The sequence below is a fragment of the Oncorhynchus masou genome, chromosome 24 (assembly GCF_036934945.1).
Source record: "Oncorhynchus masou masou isolate Uvic2021 chromosome 24, UVic_Omas_1.1, whole genome shotgun sequence".
NCBI classification, from domain to species: Eukaryota; Metazoa; Chordata; class Actinopteri; order Salmoniformes; family Salmonidae; genus Oncorhynchus; species Oncorhynchus masou.
In genome coordinates, this window is record NC_088235.1 from 32788945 (window position 1) to 32812568 (window position 23624).

Sequence of the window (23624 nt, forward strand, 5' to 3'; positions counted from 1 at the left end):
GGCAAGTCAGTTAAGAACAAATTCTTATTTTCAATGACGGCCTAGGAACAGTGGGTTAACTGCCTGTTCAGGGGCAGAACGACAGATTCGTACCTTGTCAGCTTGGGGATTTGAACTTGCAACCTTCCGGTTACTAGTCCAACACTTTAACCACTAGGCTACCCTGCCTCCCCTCATGTGCAAAGGATTAGCATTTCAATTAATATAATTATAGGCTGTGTGTAATGAATCCATTTGGTCTTTCCCGCACTTTCTCAGTCACACCCCTTTCCTCTTGTCTACCAAGCTGTCATGTCGGCTTAGCACACTAGGGACTTTTCTATCATTCTTAGTAACCAATATTTACTATTTGTTTGTTATGTATTTCTGTGATTATTTAGTTAGTAAATAAATAATTAAGCCAATTTGTATATTGCTGATTCATAATTTATTCTAGGCTTTGTGCAGATAACCAATAATTTTACGACATTTGGAATGAGACTAACAAGGTAATAATAATAGATCAATGAGAATGACTAATTGATCAGATATTAAAATATCTGAGGGCTTCTGTTCGGAAAATTACAGCTCTATAAATCGACATTTTCCATGGTGCCCCAACTTCCTAGTTAATTAAGTTTACATGATTAGTTTAATCACTTAACGATAATAATTACAGAGAATTTATTTGATTCTTCACATTTAATGATAGTAAAAACACGACACAGGTTTTTCAGGAATCCCAGGATGGTTGGAATCCCTGCTTATTCCCTACTGATTCCTGTAATAACTGGGTTAATGTGTGGAAAGCAGGTTGGCATTCATCGTCATGAATCTGGAACTGGAGTCAGCTCTGCAGTGGTCACTAGCTAGCACAGCCACAAAGTCATACAATCCAAATAAGTGCAATGTAATGTGTTGTTTTACTATTCTTAACCCCAGCCTTAACCATACTGCTAACTCTAATGCCGAACCTTAAATTAAGACCAAAAAGCTAATTGTAGTTTTTTTCATGAATTTTTACAATATAGCACATTTAGAGTTTGCAGCTGATGACAATAAACATCAACCTGCTTAGGGAACTATACCTGCATGTGGAAAAGGAAATCTTGTTCATAGTGTTAGTCATTCTGATGGAAAGACAGAAAACTCAACAAAACTGACTGAGGAAATATTTAATTGACTAACATGTTCTGTACCTCTTGCCCTCCTGCTGTTTAACTTCCTGTTCACTGTCTCATATGGGATGAAATACTTGAACAATAATGTCATTGTTTTCCGATCTTAGTGTCTCCACTTCCAGAGGCCTTTCCAGTTAACAGCAGACAGTAATTCATTCAGGCCGGGGGTTTAACCAGATTATGCATTAAGTGAGGAAAGCTGCTTTTAATCTGTGCATGTCCCCAGCCACTGTGAGATCTGATCGGAGGGGAATCAGTTACAGTCTAACACACTATAATCCCCTGTAATAAGCTTACCACCTTGTAGGTTACTTTCTCCCACTGATTGATCACAGGCTGTGTTTCAAATGGTATCCCATTCCCTATATATTTTTTTCTGCAGTTTTACTTTAGTGCCTTATTGCAAACAGGATGCATGTTTTGGAATATTTTTTATTCTGTACAGGCTTCCTTCTTTTTGCTCTATCATTTAGGTTAGTATTGTGGAGTGACTACAAATGTTGTTGATCCATCCTCAGTTTCTCCTATCACAGCCATTAAACTCTGTTTTAAAGTCATGATTGGCTTCTTGGTGAAATCAATGAGCGGTTTTCTTCCTCTCTGGCAACTGAGTCAGGAATGACGCCTGTAGCTTTGTAGTCACTGGGTGGATTAGCACACACCAATAACTAGCTAGCCATTTCACACCAGATACACTCACCCCCCTTTGAACTCCTTCTCTTCAGCAACCAAGCCACAGCCCTTGCAGAGCAAGGGAAACAACTACTTCAAGTTCTCAGAGCCAGTGACATTACCGATTGAAACACAACTAGCTTGCACTGCTAAATAGCTAGACATTTCACACCATTTACACGAGTTTGAGAAATGTTTACAAAAACAATGGATAAGTTGCCCTAAGAGTTGTGCAAGGTTGGTAAAATCGTATTCATAACTGTTATGGCTGCGAAAGGTGTTTCCACCAAGTATTAACTATTGGGTGTGAAGTCATACACAATCAATACATCCTCAATTTGTATTTTTTCATCATTTTTTCCCAATAGTTTTTCTTACATTTTGGAAATGTGGAGTAGCTTGTGGATAGGACAAATATCAAATTTAATCATTTTTTAAAATTGACTTGGCAGCAAAATGTGAAGAATGTGTAGACTTTCACTAGCGACTGTATGTATGGTTAATTGGTAGAGCATGGCACTTGCAATGCTAGGATTGTTGGTTTGGTTTCCGGGGTCACCCATAAATAAAATGAATGCACGCATGACTGTATGCCGCCTTGGATAAAAGCATCTGATAAACGGCATATATTATTACTGTATATGTACTGTACCTGGACCTCATCTCAGACACCAGGTCAGTGATCTGGCCCAGAGTTTTGGCAGTGCCCAGGATATCCCTCCGCTCCTTCCCAGCACAGAGCTCTCCCACCTTCCCAGCCTCATCCAGGATCTGACGGATGGCCTGTTCTCCTGCATCCCCTGATCACCAGGAGAGAGAGACCACGGCAAGACAAATGTTACTTACAACTTAGAGAAAAAGGACAACTGCATTGTTCAATTGGCGCCAAAATCAGAAGAAAACAGACTGATACAGGGAGGAACTACATACACTCCAATAAAACAGATTGTTTTATTTTTTAATTAAAAAACATTGCGCTACAGACTACCCAAATGCAGAGGTTTTCAACCGTCTCCTCAGGGACCCCCAGCCATTCCATATACAGTTGAAGTCGGAAGTTTACATACACCATACCAAATACATTTAAACTCAGTTTTTCACAATTCCTGACATTTAATCCCAGTAATAATGCCCTGTCTTAGGTCAGTTTGGATCACCACTATATTCTTGTTAGAATGTGACATGTAGAGAGAATTAATTATTTCAGATGTTATTTCTTTCACCACATTCACAGTGGTTCAGAAGTTTACATACACTCAATTAGTATTTGGTAACATTGCCTTTAAATTGTTTAACTTGGGTCAAATGTTTCTGGTAGCCTTCCACAAGCTTCCCACAATAAGTTGGGTGAATTTTTGGTCCATTCCTACTGACAGAGCTGCTGTAACTGAGTCAGGTTTGTAGGCCTCCTTGCTCGCACTCTCTTTTTCAGTTCTGCCCACAAATGTTCTATAGGATTGAGGTCAGGATTTTGTGATGGCCACTCCAATACCTTGACTTTGTTGTTCTTAAGCCATTTTGCCACAACTTTGGAAGTATGCTTGGGGTCATTGTCCATTTGGAAGACCCATTTGCGACCAAGATTTAACTTCCTGACTGATGTCTTGAGATGTTGCTTCAATATATCCAACAAATTTTCTTTCCTCATGACGCCATCTATTTTGTGAAGTGCACCAGTCCCTCCTGCAGCAAAGCACCACCACAACATGATGCTGCCACCCCAGTGCTTCATGGTTGGGATGGTGTTCTTCGGCTTGCAAGCCTCCCCCTTTTCCTCCAAACATAACGATGGTCATTATGGCCAAACAGTTATATTTTTGTTTCAACAGACCAGAGGACATTTCTCCAACAAGTACGATCTTTGTCCCCATGTGCAGTTGCAAACCATAGTCTGGCTTTTTATGGCAGTTTTGGAGCAGTGGCTTCTTCCTTGCTGAGCGGCCTTTCAGGTTATGTCAATATAGCACTCGTTTTACTGTGGATATAGATACTTTTGTACCTGTATCCTCCAGCATCTTCACAAGGTCATTTGCTGGTGTTCTGGGATTGATTTGCAGTTTTTACCACAAAATACGTTCATCTCTAGGGGAAAGAACGTGTCTCCTTCCTGAGAGGTGTGACGGCTGCGTGGTCCCATGGTGTTTATACTTGCGTACTATTGTTTGTACAGATGAACATGGTACCTTCAGGCGTTTGGAAATTGCTCCCAATGATAAACCAGACTTGTGGAGGTCTACACATTTTTTTCCTGAGGTCTTGGCTGATTTCTTTTGATTTTCCCATGATGTCAAGTAAGGAGGCACTGAGTTTGAAGGTAGGCCTTGAAATACATCCACAGGTCCACCTCCAATTGACTCAAATTATGTCAATTAGCCTATCAGAAGCTTCTAAAGCCATAACAACATTTTCTGGAATTGTCCAAGCTGTTTAAAAGCCACAGTCAACTTAGTGTCTGTAAAATTCTGACCCACTGGAATTGTGATGCAGTGAATTATAAGTGAAATAATCTGTCTGTAAACAATTGTTGGAAAAATTACTTGTCATGCACAAAGTAGATGTCCTAACCGAACTTGCCAAAACTATAGTTTGTTAACAATAAATTTGTGGAGTGGTTGAAAAACGAGTTTTAATGACTCCAACCTAAGTGTATGTAAACCTCTGACTTCAACTGTATATTTGAATTATTCCAGAACTAGTACACCTAATTCTACTTGTTAATTAATAATCAAGCCCTTGATTACATGAATATGGTGAGCTAGTTCAGACTACAACAAAATAGTTTCATGTCTGGGGTCCTCGAGGAGAGGTTTGAAAACCACTGCCCTAATGAACATGGCCCTGGTACATTAAGCCACTGGGAAGACCAGTCCTTGTTACCTTGTTGGGCATTGGGATCCCTCAGCCAGCTCTTGGCCTGGGTCATCTTAGAGTCGATGAGTGCCAGAGCTCTCTTCATGGCCTCTGTATCCTTTAGTTTCAACAACAGGGTTAAAAGAGATAACATGGATGAATAACAAAGAACCATCCAGTCTAGAACCTCCCCAAAAATACACATTTGAAAAAGATTGATTGACTACAATTAAGACTTTGTATTACAGCATTTTGAGACCTTGGGACTATAAGGTTCTATCTGTGCAAAGCATAGTTCTGAGATATTGAGCATCAAAGTTTTCATATCCCAGATCTCTGAACTGTCATGTAGTGAATTGTTCTTCCATAAACCACTAAGACACTCATCTTAAAGGTACATAAAGTACAGAGTATCAAAATCCTAAGACATTTGTAAATCAGTTATTTTAGGGGAGTGCAATTGCAGATAGAACCTTATGGCTCTGAAATGTCAATCTGGGATCAGCCATAAGATTCTATCTGGCAGAGAATGTTAAAATTATTTATATTTCAATAGAAAAGTATAAACATTTAATGATTAAATAAATAAAAGTACCCTTCCTTCTTTCTTATGGTCATCACACATTTGTTAAAGCGATAGTTCTCTCAAATGGCAAATACGCTATATTCTATGGAGAACTAGCAACATTGCTGAAGCTTAGCACTCGATGAGTAAACTGATATAATTTTCTGGTCTCTGACACCCAAAGTCGGTAAACTACTTGGTATTAATCGAAAAAATGTGGTAAGTTGGTACTTTTTGTGAAATACCCTTTCCATGGAGGTTTTCATATTTATATAGAACAAGATGAAAAGACAAAAACAGCCATGTCTCCACTAAGGGCCTAAAACATGCTCTAAGACTGGGTTTCCAAAACTCAGTCCCCCCCAGGTCTATGTTTTTTTTGTCCTAGCACTACACAGCTGATTCAAATAACCAACTCATCATCAACCATCGATTATTTGAATCAGCTGTGTCATGCTAGGGGAAAAAACATAATGTGCACTCAGGGTGGCCCCAGGACCGCATTTGGGAAACCCTGTTTTAAGGCACCTGTATTTAATTATTTTTTACCATAAAGAGGTTACATTATGGCCATTCTTCTGAAAAGGTGGTGAAAAAAATCTAAGTAATTGAAAAAGAAGACCAGAACTTATGATATGAATAATCAAGGACTTTGGACTATAAAGGTTCTATATGCAAAATGTATAGTTTTGAGATAATTAATAGATCTCAGAACTCTTTTTGTGAGGTCTTCCTTTTTCATGACTTAATAAATATATAATCTTACATACAATTATTTGTGATTGACAACTTAGCATTGTGTGACTGGATTGCAGATAGAACCTTACAGCACCAAGTTAAAAGGTGTTTGCACAGATAGAACTTTCAGATGTCATTTTTCTTATAGTAAATTGACAAAAATAAATACATTTAAAAGGACCATCTAAAGAGCAACTCTGTGAATAACACATTTTTGACCAAAACTTCAGACAGAAACTTATAGTTCCAAGGTCACAATTTCACATACACAAAGGTTTGTTCAAATAATTTGTGCAATGTCTAAAATTAGGTAATGTCCCTAATGATAATTCCTTTTTAGGGTAACCCTTCTGTAGTTTACTGTATGTCTTCTGAGTCAGCTAATGGTTTATCTGTCAATGAGCCAGATATTCCAGCATGTATTTGGAGTTTGAACAGGGTTGGAATAGTGATCTCATACAGTAACAGCATTTGCCTGCTTGGGGAATTCATTAATGTGATGATGACTGATGAGCTCGACATTCACACAGATGAACACACGGATCATGACGTTACATAGTTACATAGGGAAAAGACATGTCATCTCCATGATAACTACCATTACAGTACACACAACAAACCTGCAAAAAGCTGTCACACACACACACACACATCTGTACCTCAAATGCAAGGTTAACCTCTGACAGCAAGACAGAACTGTAAAAGTGCACATGCTGTTCAAATCAAATCACTTTCCATTCTTTTGTCGAGTCCCAAATGGCACCTTATCCCTATATAGTGCACTACTTTTGACTAGAGCCCTATACAGTGCTGAGGATGAGCTTTTTGGACCCTTCATGCCCGGAAGTCATTTAGCCATTCATTGTAGCCACTGGCACTCTGTATAGTTTTCTTGTGTCAATTAACTTGTGACAGTCCTGGATTACTCATTACACTAACAAAGTCCGATTTAGGCAACAAATACTATAGTCAGTTTAAAAAAAGGTTAAGGGTACAAGACTGTTTACATATCTGGCTACGTATCTCATTGAGCCAAGCGGGGAAAGGCTGCCTGTTATCACAGTTCCAAGACCAGTCAGAAACGTCCACCTATGCCAATGTCATCGGTGGATCTCAAAACTGAACTTATATCCGCGTTAAGTAGCAATGATATCCTTCACCACCTTAGTCTTACGACACGACAGATGGCTCAAACCAGTCATGACTATTCAACAAAACAATAAATAATTATCAAGTTTCTTTCCAGCTTATTTCTTAGTTGCATGCTTGTATAACTAGCAAAGGAGTTTTGAATTTAAGGGTTCAGTATTTATGAAGCCTGGCAATGAAAACGAAACCTTGCATAGTTCAGCTAGCCAGATAGTTTAGCCAGGGAAAACAAGCTCGGGACAGGACATAGCTGGGCGCACATGAGCACTAACTAGGCTAATGCAGGTCACAAATTGTTGTTTTTATGCCCTGATATCAGGAGTTGTCGGCAAAAAGTTAGATTAAACAAATCAGAGACTGAAGCGAATCAGTATACAATCCCGAAATCAGCTGTAACTGTCAATAGTAAAACAAAGCATAAAAGGATGTTTGAGCAGGGGCTGGAAAGAGCAGGCGTTCTTAATGTTTAGTATGTTCAGTGTATAGTGACTAGGGTGTCATATGGGACACAACCGTCAATATGGGTGTGGGGTGTAGTTTCACATCATAAAAAGCCAAATAGACTGTGACATTGTAACTCAATCGGACGAAATATAACAATTTGTCTAAGTCAAGAGATGGCGTTGAAACAAAGCTGAATTCTACACATCATGTGGCAAAGTGAGAGATAAAGGGTGATGTTTACATTTGCCTTTTTAGCCAATGCGCTTATCCAGAGGTGAGTGCATATATTTTCATACTGCTCTCCCATGAGAATCGAACCCACAACCCTGACATTACAAGCACCATGCTCTATCAACTGAGCCACACAGGACCTTGTTGAGGGATAGGCTAGTGTTCTTGTATATCCTTTGAATGGCCTTATTGAGTTTATTACTTTTTACTCCATAAAGGACATCCACAAGTAGCTGTTCTCTCTGATACCACCACTCATGAGATTAAAGCCTTGGCATTTGTCCTTCAGAGACAATACAGATCTATGCTATATTAATACTCTACATCTACTGTCTAGTCTCTACTGCATCACTGAACCAATATTAGCCTAGCGGTTTAGAGAGTTGGGCTAGTAACAGAAAGGTCGATGGTTCTGACGCATAATTGTGTGTTCTGCCCTTGAACAAGAACAACAACTGCTCCCTGAGTGCGCGAGGCTCAACTTCTCTGCTGTTTTGGTGCCCTGGCTACCACGGTGTATACAATGTGAAGCGAACCCGTGCACATGCGCCAGTATTGTGTGTGACTATGTGAGAGCGAAGTGTTGCATCTCAATATCTCTGGTGCTGCTAGTGGCAAAGTCATTTTTACTGAGTCTACCTTTAAAAACGGAAGATTGAGCAAAATCAAGAATGGCACTCAAATGGTGAAATAAAAACAATTAGATTTAAAAAAAACATGAAGTTAAACAATAAGGTGAGGAATGATGTCACTATGACTATGTCGCAAATGGCACCCTAGCTTCCCTATATTCCCAGGTCAAAAGTAGTGCACTATATAGGGAATAGTGTGCAATTTGGAATGCATCCAAGGTTTACTTTACCAAGTGATGAAGCCAGCCTGAGAAGTGGACAGGTGATTTGACAAACCAATTATTTCACAACACAAGAAAACACACACTCTCTAACAGTACACTCCATCCATCCAGTGAGAGGCCCTTGCGTTGGATAATTATTAGTATTGGGGATCATGTAAGGTGAGAGGACATTAGATCATTTAAGGAACCTAGCTAGCTAGATATGTGAGCAAAGCACCACTGTTTTTACACTCTGACACTAGCGCAGTCCTGTAATCAGTCAATTCTTTTGACCACTTGATGATTTGAGTGCCATTCTCCCATAGGGTTAAAATATAGTGCAAGATATGTACACCATTAATACACAGATCAGGATTAATTTACACTGCCTAAGGACAGTTTCCCATAGCCTGACTAAGCCCAAAATAAACCTGGACTAAAAAGCATGTTCAATGAAGAATCTAATTTGAAAGTACTTTTAAGTCCAGGAATAGTCTTAACCTGTGTTCCAGAAACTGGCCCTAAATCTTACTTGAACGTTGAATAAAATATCAATTTACATGACTCCATAGTGCTATGGATCAATAAGACACCTAAAGCACATCCTACTACTGGCATCTATAGGAGAAGGGCACTCAGGTCAGCTGTTTATGTGTTATGTCAAACTTGCAAAAACAAAACACCCCTCCCCCAAGAAAATCAAGAAAAACATCTTTAACAAGTTCAAGAGATATTTTAGGGATTTTTGCAATGAGGCCCTTTATCTACTTCCCCGGAGTCAGAAGAACTTGTGGATACCAATTTTGTTTCTGTGTCCAGTATGAAGGAACTTACAAGGTAGTTTTGCGAGCCAATGCTAACTAGCATTAGCACAATGGCTGGAAGTCTATAGGTATCTGCTAGCATGCTAGTCATTGCGCTAATGCTAGTCAGCAATTGTGCTAGAGCTCGCTAGCCACTTCCTTCAAACTGCATGCAGAGACATAAAAATGATATCCATGAGTTCACCTGATTCTGGGAAAGTAGACGAAGGGCCTCATTTCCAAAATCCTGAAGTATCCCTTTAAAGAAAAGTAAAACAACTGCAAACATTTTTAGAACTTACTGCACATTTTTCCCATATGTGTAATTCCATTCCATTAGCATTGCTTATGCTGCATCTAGCATAAGGCAACATCTCTCACACTCACCTAGATAGCGTATCTACTACAGTAGCACTCATAGTTTTACATTAGCACTGATCTACTACATGAAAGCACACATGGACAACCACATGGCACAAACTGTCATCGTCATCATCATCATGTCAGCACACAAACTGAGAGCTGTCAGTAAGGTTGCAAAATTCCTGGACAGTTCAATAAATTCCTTGGTTTTCAAGAAATCCTGGTTGGAGGATTTCGGCTTTCCTGCTGTTTCCCTCCTGATTCCGGGAATCCTCCAACTGAGATTTCGGAAAAACCAGGGAATTTCGAGAAAGATCCAGGAATCTTGCAACTCTAGCTATGAAACATGCTGCGTCCGATTGCACAACAAGATAGGTAGGGGGCGAAAAAGGTAGGCTTACCTTCTACAGGGAGGGGGGGGGGGGGGGGTAAAAAGAAAGGAAGAACAAAACAAATACAAATGTTTAACCAGACATACCGACCAAGACCAACGGGAAAAAAGAGGCAACGTAAAAATAAGTAAGAAGCTTAGTAAAGAAGAAGTCATTCAGAGTGGAGAGTGGGGTGACATGGGAAAGAAATACAGTCGGTTGAGACTGACTGGGCATGCTAAGCAGGCAGAGTGGTGGTCAGAAAGAGTTAAAGGAGAAGTTATTTTTTTACAACCAAATCTCCATTTTTTATTGTAGAAGGGTTTAGACACATTTTTGTAATTTCACTTGTTTTTGGGGCCCTGAAAAATAAAGAACCAAGACTCCAAAAACACCCAAATACTTCCTTTCAGAAACAGAAATGCTCTCAGTATAGTGATGCAGGTCTTTAGATGAAATTGTGTCATTCTGAAATGTATTCGCACCTCTCTGTCCATTCTAATGTTAACTGCCAAAATAAAGGAAACACTTGAATAAATGAAGGATACAAAGTATATTGAAAGCATGGGGTGCTTCCACACAGGAAGTTCCAGACACTTGTAGAATCTATGCTAAGGAGCATTGAAGCTGTTCTGATAGACAAAACGCCCTATTAAGACACTTTGGGGGATACCTAGTCAGTTGTATAACTGAATGAAACGTGTCTTTCGCATTTAACCCAACCCCTCTGAATCAGAGAGGTGCGGGGGAGCTGCCTTAATCTTATACTGGTGCTTCCTTTATTTTGTCAGTTACCTGTAGCAGCAGGCTACACAGAGAATGGAACAGCTGGATAGGGGAAACGTCAAGAGTCGCGCAAAACAGAATATGACATTGCTTCAGAATTACACAATTTCATGTGTACAATATCTAAAGACCTGCATCACTATACAGAGAGCTTTGACGTTTCTAAAAATATGTTTTTGGGTGATTTTGAAGCCTTTTTCATGTTTTTTTTTCGGGGACCCCATACTACACAACAAAGATGAGGAAGTGATTTGCTGTTTGGGGTAAGATTCTCAAAAATGTGAAATACCCCAAAAGTTGCCTGGACTAATTAATATTAATATATAAATATATATATATATATATATATATATATATACACAGTGCCTTGCGAAAGTATTCGGCCCCCTTGAACTTTGCGACCTTTTGCCACATTTCAGGCTTCAAACATAAAGATATAAAACTGTATTTGTTTGTGAAGAATCAACAACAAGTGGGACACAATCATGAAGTGGAACGACATTTATTGGATATTTCAAACTTTTTTAACAAATCTAAAACTGAAAAATTGGGCGTGCAAAATTACTCAGCCCCCTTAAGTTAATACTTTGTAGCGCCACCTTTTGCTGTGATTACAGCTGTAAGTCGCTTGGGGTATGTCTATCAGTTTTGCACATCGAGAGACTGAAATGTTTTCCCATTCCTCCTTGCAAAACAGCTCGAGCTCAGTGAGGTTGGCTGGAGAGCATTTGTGAACAGCAGTTTTCAGTTCTTTCCACAGATTTTCGATTAGATTCAGGTCTGGACTTTGACTTGGCCATTCTAACACCTGGATATGTTTATTTTTGAACCATTCCATTCACAAAAAAATACAGTTTTATATCTTTATGTTTGAAGCCTGAAATGTGGCAAAAGGTCCCAAAGTTCAAGGGGGCCGAATACTTTCGCAAGGCACTGTATATATATATATCAGAGAGAGACATAGATAGAGAGAGGCTGCTTAAATGGAAATTAGGACCCTGTGCCTGTTTCCTCAAGCAATCTTAAAATAGCAATGTAACAAATGGCCATTTTAGACAATCAACCACCTCAAAATAGGCTTTTCCAAAATGAACCTTTTTTTTCTTTTTTCCTAACAATGAACAGTAAATGGGCATCACACTTAAACCTGTCCAGGCTGCGGTGCACTCTACTCCCACAACATTCTGTATAGTGCATGTGAGCGCACGTGGGTGTTTAGCAGACCAAGCTTTGGCCCAGACAGTCACTGCTTTCCTTTTAGCCTTTCATTTGAGTCCAGATTCATACAAACTCATACTGGACAAAAAAAAACATTTCTTTAGCCGTTGCAATGAGCGAGTGACTGGGCAAAGCGATTTCACTGCCTAAGACAAGCAGCTCTCGAGGGTCGAGGTGTGTGCGTGTGGGAGAGACTGGGCCAAAAACAAGCTCTGGGGTGAAGTTTCTCCCAGGTACAGCATCTTTCCCCCAATTCTAACTTTAACCGTTAGTGGGGACAATGCACAACTGACCCAAGATCAGTATCTGGGAGCAACTTCACCCACTAGTGGCCAAGACAACCCTGAGGGTGTGGTTCTAGTTAGCTACATACCTTATTGGCCCAGGAGTCTTCGTCCCAGGAAGTGAGCTGCAGCACCCGAATGATCTCGTTGATCTCAGCGCTCATCTTCTCGAAGGTGAAGTTCCTGTTCTTCAGAGACTCCTCTACTCCCTGGCTGCCGGACGTCTTGGTCGTCACAAAGATCTTGATACCTATAGTAACACCACAACAATGACCATCAGTAACAAGCACTTAGTTACTTGCAGTATAGTTGAAAGTATAGGGATCTGAACTTGAGGTCTTCACAGGTCCAACAGTCCTTGATATTCCGAGATCTGACCTGAGAGGGTCCGGGTCCTAAATTTTGTCTCGGATCGGGTTCGAGCTGATATAATTGCCATGGGTCTCGGGTATGTGCAATTGAAATTGATTTACCGATAGGACCTCCTCTGTAAATTTAAAGGTGGTTGATGAGAACTGCGTAAGCTTGTTATCTGTGTCAGCCAGCTGAAACTGATTCTGGCCTCTCACCTAACATGCACCTGCTGCTAAGGAGAGCGAGAGAGTGAGTGAGAGGAGCCTTGGCCTAGTCTACTGTTGATTGTGAAGATGGATGTAAATTGTAAATTGAAAGTTAGAGAAAGAGTATAATGAAAAGAAGCCGAGAAGGGGAATTTCCATGGGGACAAGTTTTAATATTGTAATGGGTAAAGATGATAAGAACAATTGTGCGGACAACTCTTCAGGTTTGACGCAATTTTAAAACTTGTATTTTATTTATTTTCATATTTATTATAATTTGATTTATCATTATTTTAGGCTTTTATATGAATCCAAACCAGTTCTCTCAAACTGTTTTTAAAATGTTTTGCTCTGTATTTCGTTTAAGATAGGGTATAAGTAGGTATGTTGTAAAAGAAAGATCCTTAGCTTATTGGTGTCATTTGTCCAGTAGCCTACGGTATAGGGACTAACCTTTGTTGAGAGGCCTAATTGCTTCAATACAGCCTGTTCAAAACTTGTGTGTTTAAACCAGCTTTTTAAATACACTACATCACCAAAAGTATGTGGACACCCGCTCAAATTAGTAGATTCGTTCCATGATTTTGGAATAAAATGTTAGACGATGTTCGAGTTGTTCGATGTGTGTCCACATACTTTTGGTCATGTAGTGTTTGTAAAAAGTATTTTGCTTCATTCTGTTGAGACATTTTCATTGGCCATATTATGTTACAAACTGCATGTTTGCCGTAATATAATATAATATAATTACTATGTAACATTCAATCTATGAAAAAACAAAATCCGTCTGAGATGTAAAAATAAACGTATTGTTATGCTGCAATTTAATAACCTGCTTGTATTTTCCCTATAAGCAATGGCTTGTTTTACTTTTGACATTACCCTAATAAAGTTGAGAAAATGTTGTGAAGGTTTGGTGTGTTGTGAATATTATACGCTTTAGCTACTGCAGGCCTATGAAGGCAGTGCGCATTGGCGCTCCAACGGCCTCCGACAATTGAACTTGAGGTGAGGAAGAATGTTTTAGGCCTACCAGAGTTATTCCTTTAATCTAACAATATAACGCTCCTCTTTATATGTTCAAAATTAACAAATTAGCCTAAATCTGTATAGCAGTAGCAGCCTATCTGACAAGGATAAAGAAATGCATCTCGGTGTTGGAAACAAAACCGGGATATCTCTCTCTGTCTCTATAGGACGAGGCCTAAGCTTCTTGTCCTTATAAATACAGTTGAAGTCGGAGGTTTACATACACCTTAGCCAAATACATTTAAACTCAGTTTTTCACAAATCTTGACATTTAATCCAAGTAAACATTCCATGTCTAATGTCAGTTAGGATCACCACTTTATTTTAAGAATGTGAAATGTCAGATTTTATTTATTTTTTATTTTACCTTTATTTTACTAGGCAAGTCAGTAAAGAACAAATTCTTATTTTCAATGACGGCCTAGGAACAGTGGGTTAACTGCCTGTTCAGGGGCAGAACGACAGATTTGTACCTTGTCAGCTCGGGGATTTGAACTTGCAACCTTTCGGTTACTAGTCCAATGCTCTAACCACTAGGCTACACTGCCGAGAGAATGATTTATTTCAGGTTTGATTTCTTTCATCACATTCCCAGTGGGTCAGAAGTTTACATACACTCAATTAGTATTTGGTAGCATTGCCTTTAAACTGCTTAACTTGGGTCAAACGGGTAGCCTTCCACAAGCTTCCCACAATAAGTTAGATGAATTTTGGCCCATTCCTCCTGAAAGAGCTGGTGTAACTGAGTCAGGTTTGTAGGCCTCCTTGCTCGCACACGCTTTTTCAGTTTTGCCCACAAATGTTCTATTGGATTGAGGACAGGGATTTGTGATGGCCACTCCAATACCTTGACTTAGTTGACCTTTTTTGCCACAACTTTGAAAGTATGCTTGGGGTCATTGTCCATTTGGAAGACCCATTTGCGACCAAGCTTTAACTTCCTGACTGATGATGAGATGTTGCTTCAATATATTCACATAATTGTCCTTCCTCATGATGCCATCTATTTTGTGAAGTGCACCAGTCCCCCCTGCAGCAAAGCACTGTCACGCCCTGGCCATAGAGAGGCTTTAAATTCTCTATTTTGGTTAGGACAGGGTGTGACAAGGGGGGGGGTGGCATTCTTATGTTCAGTTTCTATGTTTTGTATTTCTTTGTTGTTTGGCAGGGTGTGGTTCTCAATTAGAGGCAGCTGTCTATTGCTGTCTTTGATTGAGAATCATACTTAGGTAGCTTTTTCCCACATGGGTTTTGTAGGAAGTTGTTTTCTGTTTTGTGTCTTTCTGCACCTGACAGGACTGTTTAGTTTTTCGGCCATTCTCTTTGTTATTTCAGTGTTCAGTTCTAATAAAAGCATGAACATGAACCATGCTGCGCTTTGGTCCTCACCTTCTTCCACCAACAGCCGTTACGAGCACCCACACAACATGATGCTGCCACCCCAGTTCTTCACGGTAGGGATGGTGTTCTTCGGCTTGCAAGCCTCCCCCTTTTTCCTCCAAACATAACAATGGTCATTATGGCCAAACAGTTCTTTTTTTGTTTCATCAGACCAAAGGACATTTCTCCAAAAAGTATGATCTTTGTCCCCATGTGCAGTTGCAAACCGTAGTCTGGCTTTTTTTATGGCGGTTTTGGAGCTGTGGCTTCTTCCTTGCTGAGCGGGCTTTCAGGTTATGTCGATATAGGACTTGTTTTACTGTGGATATAGATACTTTTGCACCTGTTTCCTCCGGCATCTTCACAAGGTCCTTTGCTGTTGTTCTGGGATTGATTTGCACTTTTCGCACCAAAGTACGTTCATCTCTAGGAGACAGAATGCATCTCCTTCCTGAGCGGTATGATGGCTGCGTGGTCCCATGGTGTTTATACTTGCGTACTATTGTTTGTACAGATGAACGTGGTACCTTCAGGCGTTTGGAAATTGCTCCCAAGGATGAACCAGACTTGTGGAGGTCTACAATTTTTTTTCTAAGGTCTCGGCTGATTTCTTTTGATTTTCCCATGATGTCAAGCAAAGAGGCACTGAGTTTGAAGGTAGGCCTTGAAATACATCCACAGGTACACCTCCAATTAACTCAAATTATGTCAAATAGCCTATCAGAAGCTTCTAAAGCCATGACAATTTTCTAAGCTGTTTAAAAGCACAGTCAACTTAGTGTATGCAAACTTCTGACCCACTTGAAATGTGTAAATGATCTGTCTGTTAAACAATTGCTGGAAAAATTACTTGTGCCATGCACAAAGTAGATGTCCTAACTGACTTGCCAAAACTGGAGTTTGTTAACAAAAGAATTGTGGAGTGGTTGAAACACTTAGGTTGGACTCATTAAAATCAGTTTATGTAAACTTCCGACTTCAACTGTATATATACACACACATACACAGTAAATATGTGTGCATTACTATCATACAGTGGACACCTAAGCCTATGCATGCAATGCCCTGATACATTTTGCGCTCAAATATCTGACAGCTGAATCCTGAGGTGGACAATTATTGTTTTAGGAAAGTAAAAACCAATAAAACAATAGGCTATAAAGTTATGAATATGCTACACATCAAAACGCAATAAATCTTTTTTTGGTGTAATGTGTTATAGGCTGTTTAAGGACAGGCAACCGTGGCTCATTTGGCCAAGCGTCCGATCTGACTTTTCTTTTAATCACTTTCTTTTTCTACTCTCGGATCCTAACTGTCACGGGCCTGTTTTTCCACGGGCCTTTTTGAATGGGACTGACTGTCCTCGGGGCCATTTGGAACGGTTCGCTGTTTATTTTTTTAAATAATTACGCATATTGGGTCGGGTGGGAAAGACCTGGTTCCATTTAGGAACGGGTCCAACTTTACAGACCTGTGGAGACCTCCACTGTGAACATCCAGTATTACTCTGTTAGAGAAGCAGTTGTGTGTTAGAGTCTGGTCTAGTGGTATAAAGGTCGACTCTGGACTCTGCATACACACTGGCGACGAGGGTTCCAGCCCCATCTCAACCTTTACTGTCTATGTCCATCTTCCAATCTACATTCACTCTGTACTGTCACAAAGAATACCAATATGAATGATCTTTGAATTTAAAAAAAGACAGTTAGAAGGAGAGGAGAGAAAAGAGAGAACAGCTTGTTGACTGTGTTCAATAGAATAGAACAGAAGCTCACCTGAGATGAGTATAGGGAGCAGCTCTTTGACTGTCTTTAATACAATAGAAGCTCTTTGAGTAGAGTAGCTCTTTGACTGTGTTCAATAGAATAGAATAGAAGCTCACCTGAGATGAGTACAGGCAGCAGCACTTTGTGTTCAATATAATAGAGTAGAATAGAAGCTCACCTGAGATGAGAACAGGGATCAGCTCTTTGAATGTGTTCAATGGAATAGAATAGAAGCTCACCTGATAAGAATTCAGGCAGCAGATCTTTGTGTTCAATAGAGAAGAATAGAAGCTCACCTGAGATGAGTACAGGAAGCAGCTATTTGTGTTCAATCAAATAGAAACTCATCCGGCTCTTTGACTGTGTTCAATAGAATAGAGTAGAATAGAAGCTCACCTGAGGTGAGTACAGGCAGCAGCTCATTGACTGAATAGAGAAGAGTAGAAGAGACGCTCACCTGAAAGGAGTACAGGCAGCAGCTTTTTGTGTTCAATATAATAGAAGCTCACCTGAGATGAGTACACAGAGCAGCTATTTGACTGTGTTCAATAGAAAACAGTAGAAGAGAAGCTCACCTGGGATGAGTACAGGCAGCAGCTCTTTGACTGTGTTCAATAGAATAGAGTAGAATAGAAGCTCACCTGAGATGACTACCGGGAGCAGCTCTTTGATTATGTTCAATAGAATAGAGTAGAATAGAAGCTCACCTGAGATGACTACCGGGAGCAGGTCTTTGAATGTGTTCAATAGAAAAGAGTAGAATAGAAGCTCACCTGAGAGGAGTACAGGCAGCAGCTCTTTGTGTTCAATAGAATAGAGTAGAATAGAAGCTCTCCTGAGATATGTACAGGGAGCAGCTCCTAGACTGTGTTCAGTAGAATAGAGTAGAATAGAAGCTCACCTAAGAGGAGCACAGGCAGCAGCTCTTTGACTGTGTTCAATAGAAAGGATGGGAATAGAAGTTCACCTGAGAGGAGTACAGGGAGCAGCTCTTTGTGTTCAATAGAATAGAGTAGAATAGAAGCGCTCCTGAGATATGTACAGGGAGCAGCTCTTTGACTGTTTTCAATAGAACATAGTTGAATAGAAGCTCACCTGAGAGGAGTACAGGTAGAAATTCTTTGTGTTCAATAGAAAACAGTAGAATAGACGCTCACCTGAGATGAGCACAGGCAGCAGCTCTGACTGTGTTCAATAGAAAACAGTAGAATAGAAGCTCACCTGAGAGGAGTACATGCAGTAGCGCTTGTGTTCAATAGAACAGAGTAGAAAATAATCTCACCTGAGATGAGTACAGGGAGCAGCTCTTTGTGTTCAATAGAATAGAGTAGAATAGAAGCTCACCTGACATGAGTACAGGGAGCATCTCTTTGTGTTTAATAGAATAGAGTAGAATAGAAGCTCACCTGAGAGGAGTACAGGCAGCGGCTCCTTGTGTGCAATAGAATAGAGTAGAATAGAAGCTCACCTAAGATGAGTACAAGCAGCAGCCCTTTGAATATGTTCAATATAATAGAGTTGAATAGAAGCTCACCTGAGAGGAGTACAGGTAGCAGCGCTTTGAATATGTTCAATAGAAAATAAGTTCACCTGATAGGAGTACAGGGAGCAGCTCTTTGAATGTGTTAAATAGAATAGAGTAGAATAGAAGCTCACCTGAGAGGAGTACAGGCAGCAGCTCTTTGTGTTCAATAGAATAGAGTAGAATAGAAGCTCACCTGAGATGAGTACAGGGAGCAGCTCTTTGAATGTGTTCAACAGACAATAAGCTCACCTGAGAGGAGTATAGGCAGCAGCTCTTTGTGTTCAATAGAATAGAGTAGAAGCTCACCTGTGATGAGTACAGGGAGCAGCTATTTGACTGTGTTCAATACATAGAGTAGAATAGAAGATCACCTGAGATGAGTACAGGGAGCAGCTCTTTAAATGTGTTCAATAGAAGAGTAGACTAGAGGCGGCAGGGTAGCCTAGTGGTTTGAGTGTTGGACTAGTAACCGGAAGGTTGCAAGTTCAAATCCCCGAGCTGACAAGGTACAAATCTGTCGTTCTGCCCCTGAACAGGCAGTTAACCCACTGTTAACCCACTGTTCCTAGGCAGTCATTGAAAATAAGAATTTGTTCTTAACTGACTTGCCTAGTAAAATAAAGGTAAAATAAAATAAAAAAGAAGCTCACCTGAGATGAGTACAGGCAGCAGCTCTTTGAATGTGTTCAGTGGAAGAGTAGAATAGAGGCTCACCTGAGATGAGTACAGGCAGCAACTCTTTGACTGTGTTCATGGAGTTGACCAGCATCACACGGTGTTCCTGGTGGGTCAGCTCCTGCTGTCGCTCGTCAATCATCTTTGCCATCTTTGTCATCCCTGGACAGGAACAACAACAAAGGATCGGTTATATAATGTGTTTCTCTCGCGTAATTTCCACTTCCTGTCAACATGCCATCCATGCAGAGAACTTCAAGTCAACATCAGGTCATCATGTCAGGAGCATAGGGTGTTGAGGTGGGATTGATGCAGGATCAGCTTGTGTTTTTCCCTCTACCTGTTTGTCTGTATACATTTTAAAATGCAAAATACAATTTCAAAAGTAATGTCAAACGTTTATGGATAAAGCATATATTATTGTTATTATGCATTATATCATCTCAGTAGCCAGGTATTGGTAACTAAAGTATGTGGTTTTGACATGTGGTTGTAACACCTATGCAAATGTAACTATGAAGGGACTGACCTGGACCCAGGTTCTTTGTGTATGTGATCAGGTCCTCCATAGATTCCACCACCTCTGCCACGGTTAGGTACTCCAGGATACCTTTGCAGACGCGAATGATTTTACGAACCTGCAATTGATCAGAACAACACGAAACAGGATCAATAATCTACATTGTCTTGGTAACCCAGTTTGGTGTGGAAATTAGATTTGGAAATCTGATTTGAAGTCAGAATCAACTTTTTAGACTAGTGTTTCAAGCGAGACCTTTCATTCTTGGACTCTAAACTCCATCTTCATTGACTAAAGACTTCTTATTATGATGTGTGAATCACAGCTGAAGGTGATTCTTTCAGAGTGATTATGCTAACGTCATATTACATAAACGTTATCTTGGACTTAAATGTCCAAGACAAATTTCCCCTCAGGACAATAAAGTAAACCCTAATTATTTGTTGGTACAGTATTTTGTCTAGCTATTTAGACTGGATATTAATGCTGTGCTACTGACATTCCTGTCTCTTTGTCCTGCTCATTCAGCTTCAGACCAGCTGTGTGTGTGTGTGTGTGTGTGTGTGTGTGTGTGTGTGTGTGTGTGTGTGTGTGTGTGTGTGTGTGTGTGTGTGTGTGTGTGTGTGTGTGTGTGTGTGTGTGTGTGTGTGTGTGTGTGTGTGTGTGTGTGTGTGTGTGTGTGGTTACTGTACGGCTCTCCTCATCTAGTCCCAGTGCTGCTTTATGAACAACTTACCTGGCTCAGTCCCAAAATGCACCCTATTCTATGTCTCTACACTGTATTGTGCTACTGTCCCAGAGTCCAGCCGCATGAACAGATAAAACAGCTTGTCTGTGCTGACTGCCGAGTCGCCCTGGCTGCTGCTACCGCCTGATGAGAGCTGATGGCTGGTGATTTTCACCCCCGGGGAAAGAGGATGGATGGGGTTAGATGGATGGTACGGCTACCTGGTTTAAGACACTAGCTCTAGCCTTCTGAGCTGAGCTGGGCTGTGCTGTGTTGTAATAACACACATTCGTCCCGGAATACATTTTGACCATGGCCATGGATGGGCGGCAGGTTATGCCTGTGTGTAATTAATGGGGTTTAGAAGAAGTTCAGTTTGAGGGTGAGATTAAACTGCTCACAGAACCTATGGTGCTGTACTTGACGGTACCTCAGCTTCGTCGAAGGTCAGTAGCAGGTCCGATGTGCCAGAGAGGATGCCCCGGGAGCCGTCGATGAGGTAATCTCGAGCGGGGACGGAGTAAGGGTCTGCTTTCAACATAGATGCTGCCTGCACCAGCTTGGTGCATGCAGTCTCCACCCTGAGAGAGGGAAAGGGGAACAGTAGAAAACAATACCACTAAACAATAATGTGACATAGATAATTTAGGGTCTCCAAAAGCCAGTAGGGCACCAGGGCCAATCTCCTGTTGTTAAAAGTGATCATGGATAAAAGTGTCTATACATAGCAGCAGTGTGTCTAGGTGGAACTGCTGACTTGACGACAAAGAAAAACGAAACGCTCTTTCATGTTTTAAACACAACTACTTTCTCACGTTCTAAATCAGTATACCGCCTCCAGTCATATACTGCAAGGCAAGCAGATGAAGCCCATTGTCAATATGAAGAGCTTCTATTAGTCACACAATATATCTCACACTATAGCATCCCTGAGCAGGTTTCATGAAAATGGCCTCGGGTGTGTACTGCTGCTGCAGAGGAGATGCAGTATATTTAAGAAAACTTTTAGTTAGCGAAACACAGGCAGGCTCGATATCATAGCCCAAGCCTCATATGAGCCGTATATCATCGAACCTCCAACCCCACGGTACGATGCACAGAAACAGGCAACAAGCCAAAGACAGACATGTTCCAATTCCCACAGAATCCCGACTTCCCACTAAAGCCTGCGGGCCAAACACTCTTCTCCTCTGTTTAATAGGGAACTGGGAACTAGCATTATTCGTCCCCCCCACAGTGCTGGAAGGCAAGGCACTGTGTTTGCAGGAAGGGCCAGACTAGAGAAGTTCAGTTTGAGTTTCCATTATAGCTGAGGCAGAATTGCCGCTGGTCTCTTAAAGCCTGTGGTAACTGATAATGTATGTGCATATTAAAACAGGAAGAGTGCTGGGAAGTGACACTTGCATGCTGGCGGTGTCTGTGTGTAGTTTGTAGTGTAGGCAACGCCATGGCCATGTGTTCGATTCCCACTGGGGTCACATGTAAAATGTATGCACTCAACTGTAAGTCACTTTAGATCAAAGCATATATTATGTATTATTAATGCATCAACACTGAACAAAAATTTCAATGCAACATGCATCAATTTCAACAGTTTTACTGAGTTACAGTTCATATAAGGAAATCAGTCAATTGATTAGGTCCTGATCTATGGATTTCACCGGACTGGGCATAGGCCCACCCACTTGGGAGACAAGCCCACCCACTAGGAGCCAGGCCCAGCCAATTGCAATGAGTTTTTCACCACAAAAGGTCTTTATTACAGACAGAAATACTCCTCAGTTTCATCAGCTGTCAGGGTGGCTGGTCTCAGACGATCCTGAAGGTGAAGAAGCCAGATGTGGAGGTCCTGGGCTGGTGTGTTTAAACGTGATCTGCAGTTGTGAGGTCGGTTGGATGTACTGCCGGCTTATTTTTTGTTTGTAATTTTAGCTTTATTTTACTAGGCAAGTCAGTTAAGGACAAATTCTTATTTTCAATGACGGCCTAGGAACAGTGGGTTAACTGCCTGTTCAGGGGCAGAACGACAGCTCGGGGATTCAAACTTGCAACCTTCCGCTTACTAGTCCAACGCCCTAACCACTAGGCTACCCTGCCGCCCCTATTGCTTATGGTAGAGAAATTAACATTCAATTCTCTGGCAAAAGCTCTCTTGGACATTCCTGCAGTCAGCATGCCAATTGCCCGCTCCCTTAACTTGGCATTGTGTTGCGTGACAAAAAAAGCACATTTAAGAGCAGCCTTTTATTGTCCGCAGCACAAGGGGAATCTGTGTAATGATCATGCTGTTTAATCAGCTCCTTGATATTCCACACCTGTCAGGTGGATGGATTATCTTGGCAAAGGAAAAAATGCTCAAAATTTGTGCACAAAATTTATATATCCCATTTAGCAGACGCTTTTGTCCAAAGCGACTTACAAGTCGGCTGGGGCCACTACTTTTACATATGGGTGGCCCCAGCGGGAATCGAACCCACGACGCTTGGCGTTGCAAGCACCATGCTCTACCGACTGAGCCACACAGGAGCCCCTAAATTTGAGAGAAATAAGCTTTTTGTGTGTATGGAACATTTCTGTGATCTTTTATTTCAGCTCATGAATGATGGGACCAACACTTTACATGTTGCGTTTATATTGTTTCAGTATAATATTATGTATGTTACGTTAGTGCAGCCAGCACTGTCCTTCAGCAGCCAACCCCATGCTATGCTACATTACTGAACCAGACCAGGATCAACGCACACGCTAATTATAGTGAAGGAGACACGTATAGTTAAGGAGACACATTCCAGCATTTGTATCTGATGGATGAAGACATGGTGACGATGTGACTTCAAGGTGCCAAATGGGTTCAGGGCGCCTCTGTGACCTCTATGACCTACGCCTGCCAATTGCTTTTCATCCGTGAACTTGTTGGGCGTCCCGTGACCCCGTCGTGACCCAGTCAGCCCCTATTGTATTACTGAGTTA

The 23624-nt window shown here is 40.9% G+C and overlaps 1 protein-coding gene across 1 annotated transcript in view; it reads right to left on the reverse strand.

Moving 5' to 3' along the window:
- Positions 1-23624, reverse strand: part of LOC135512057 (vinculin) — a 90249-nt gene that overhangs the window by 19739 nt on the left and 46886 nt on the right. Inside the window, exons 3-8 of the mRNA XM_064933670.1 lie at positions 21085-21235; positions 19937-20045; positions 19447-19569; positions 12559-12719; positions 4710-4800; positions 2485-2632 (exon numbers count right to left, since the gene is read on the reverse strand). Coding sequence (XP_064789742.1) covers positions 2485-2632; positions 4710-4800; positions 12559-12719; positions 19447-19569; positions 19937-20045; positions 21085-21235 — 783 coding nt within the window. The remainder of the gene's footprint in view (positions 1-2484; positions 2633-4709; positions 4801-12558; positions 12720-19446; positions 19570-19936; positions 20046-21084; positions 21236-23624) is intronic.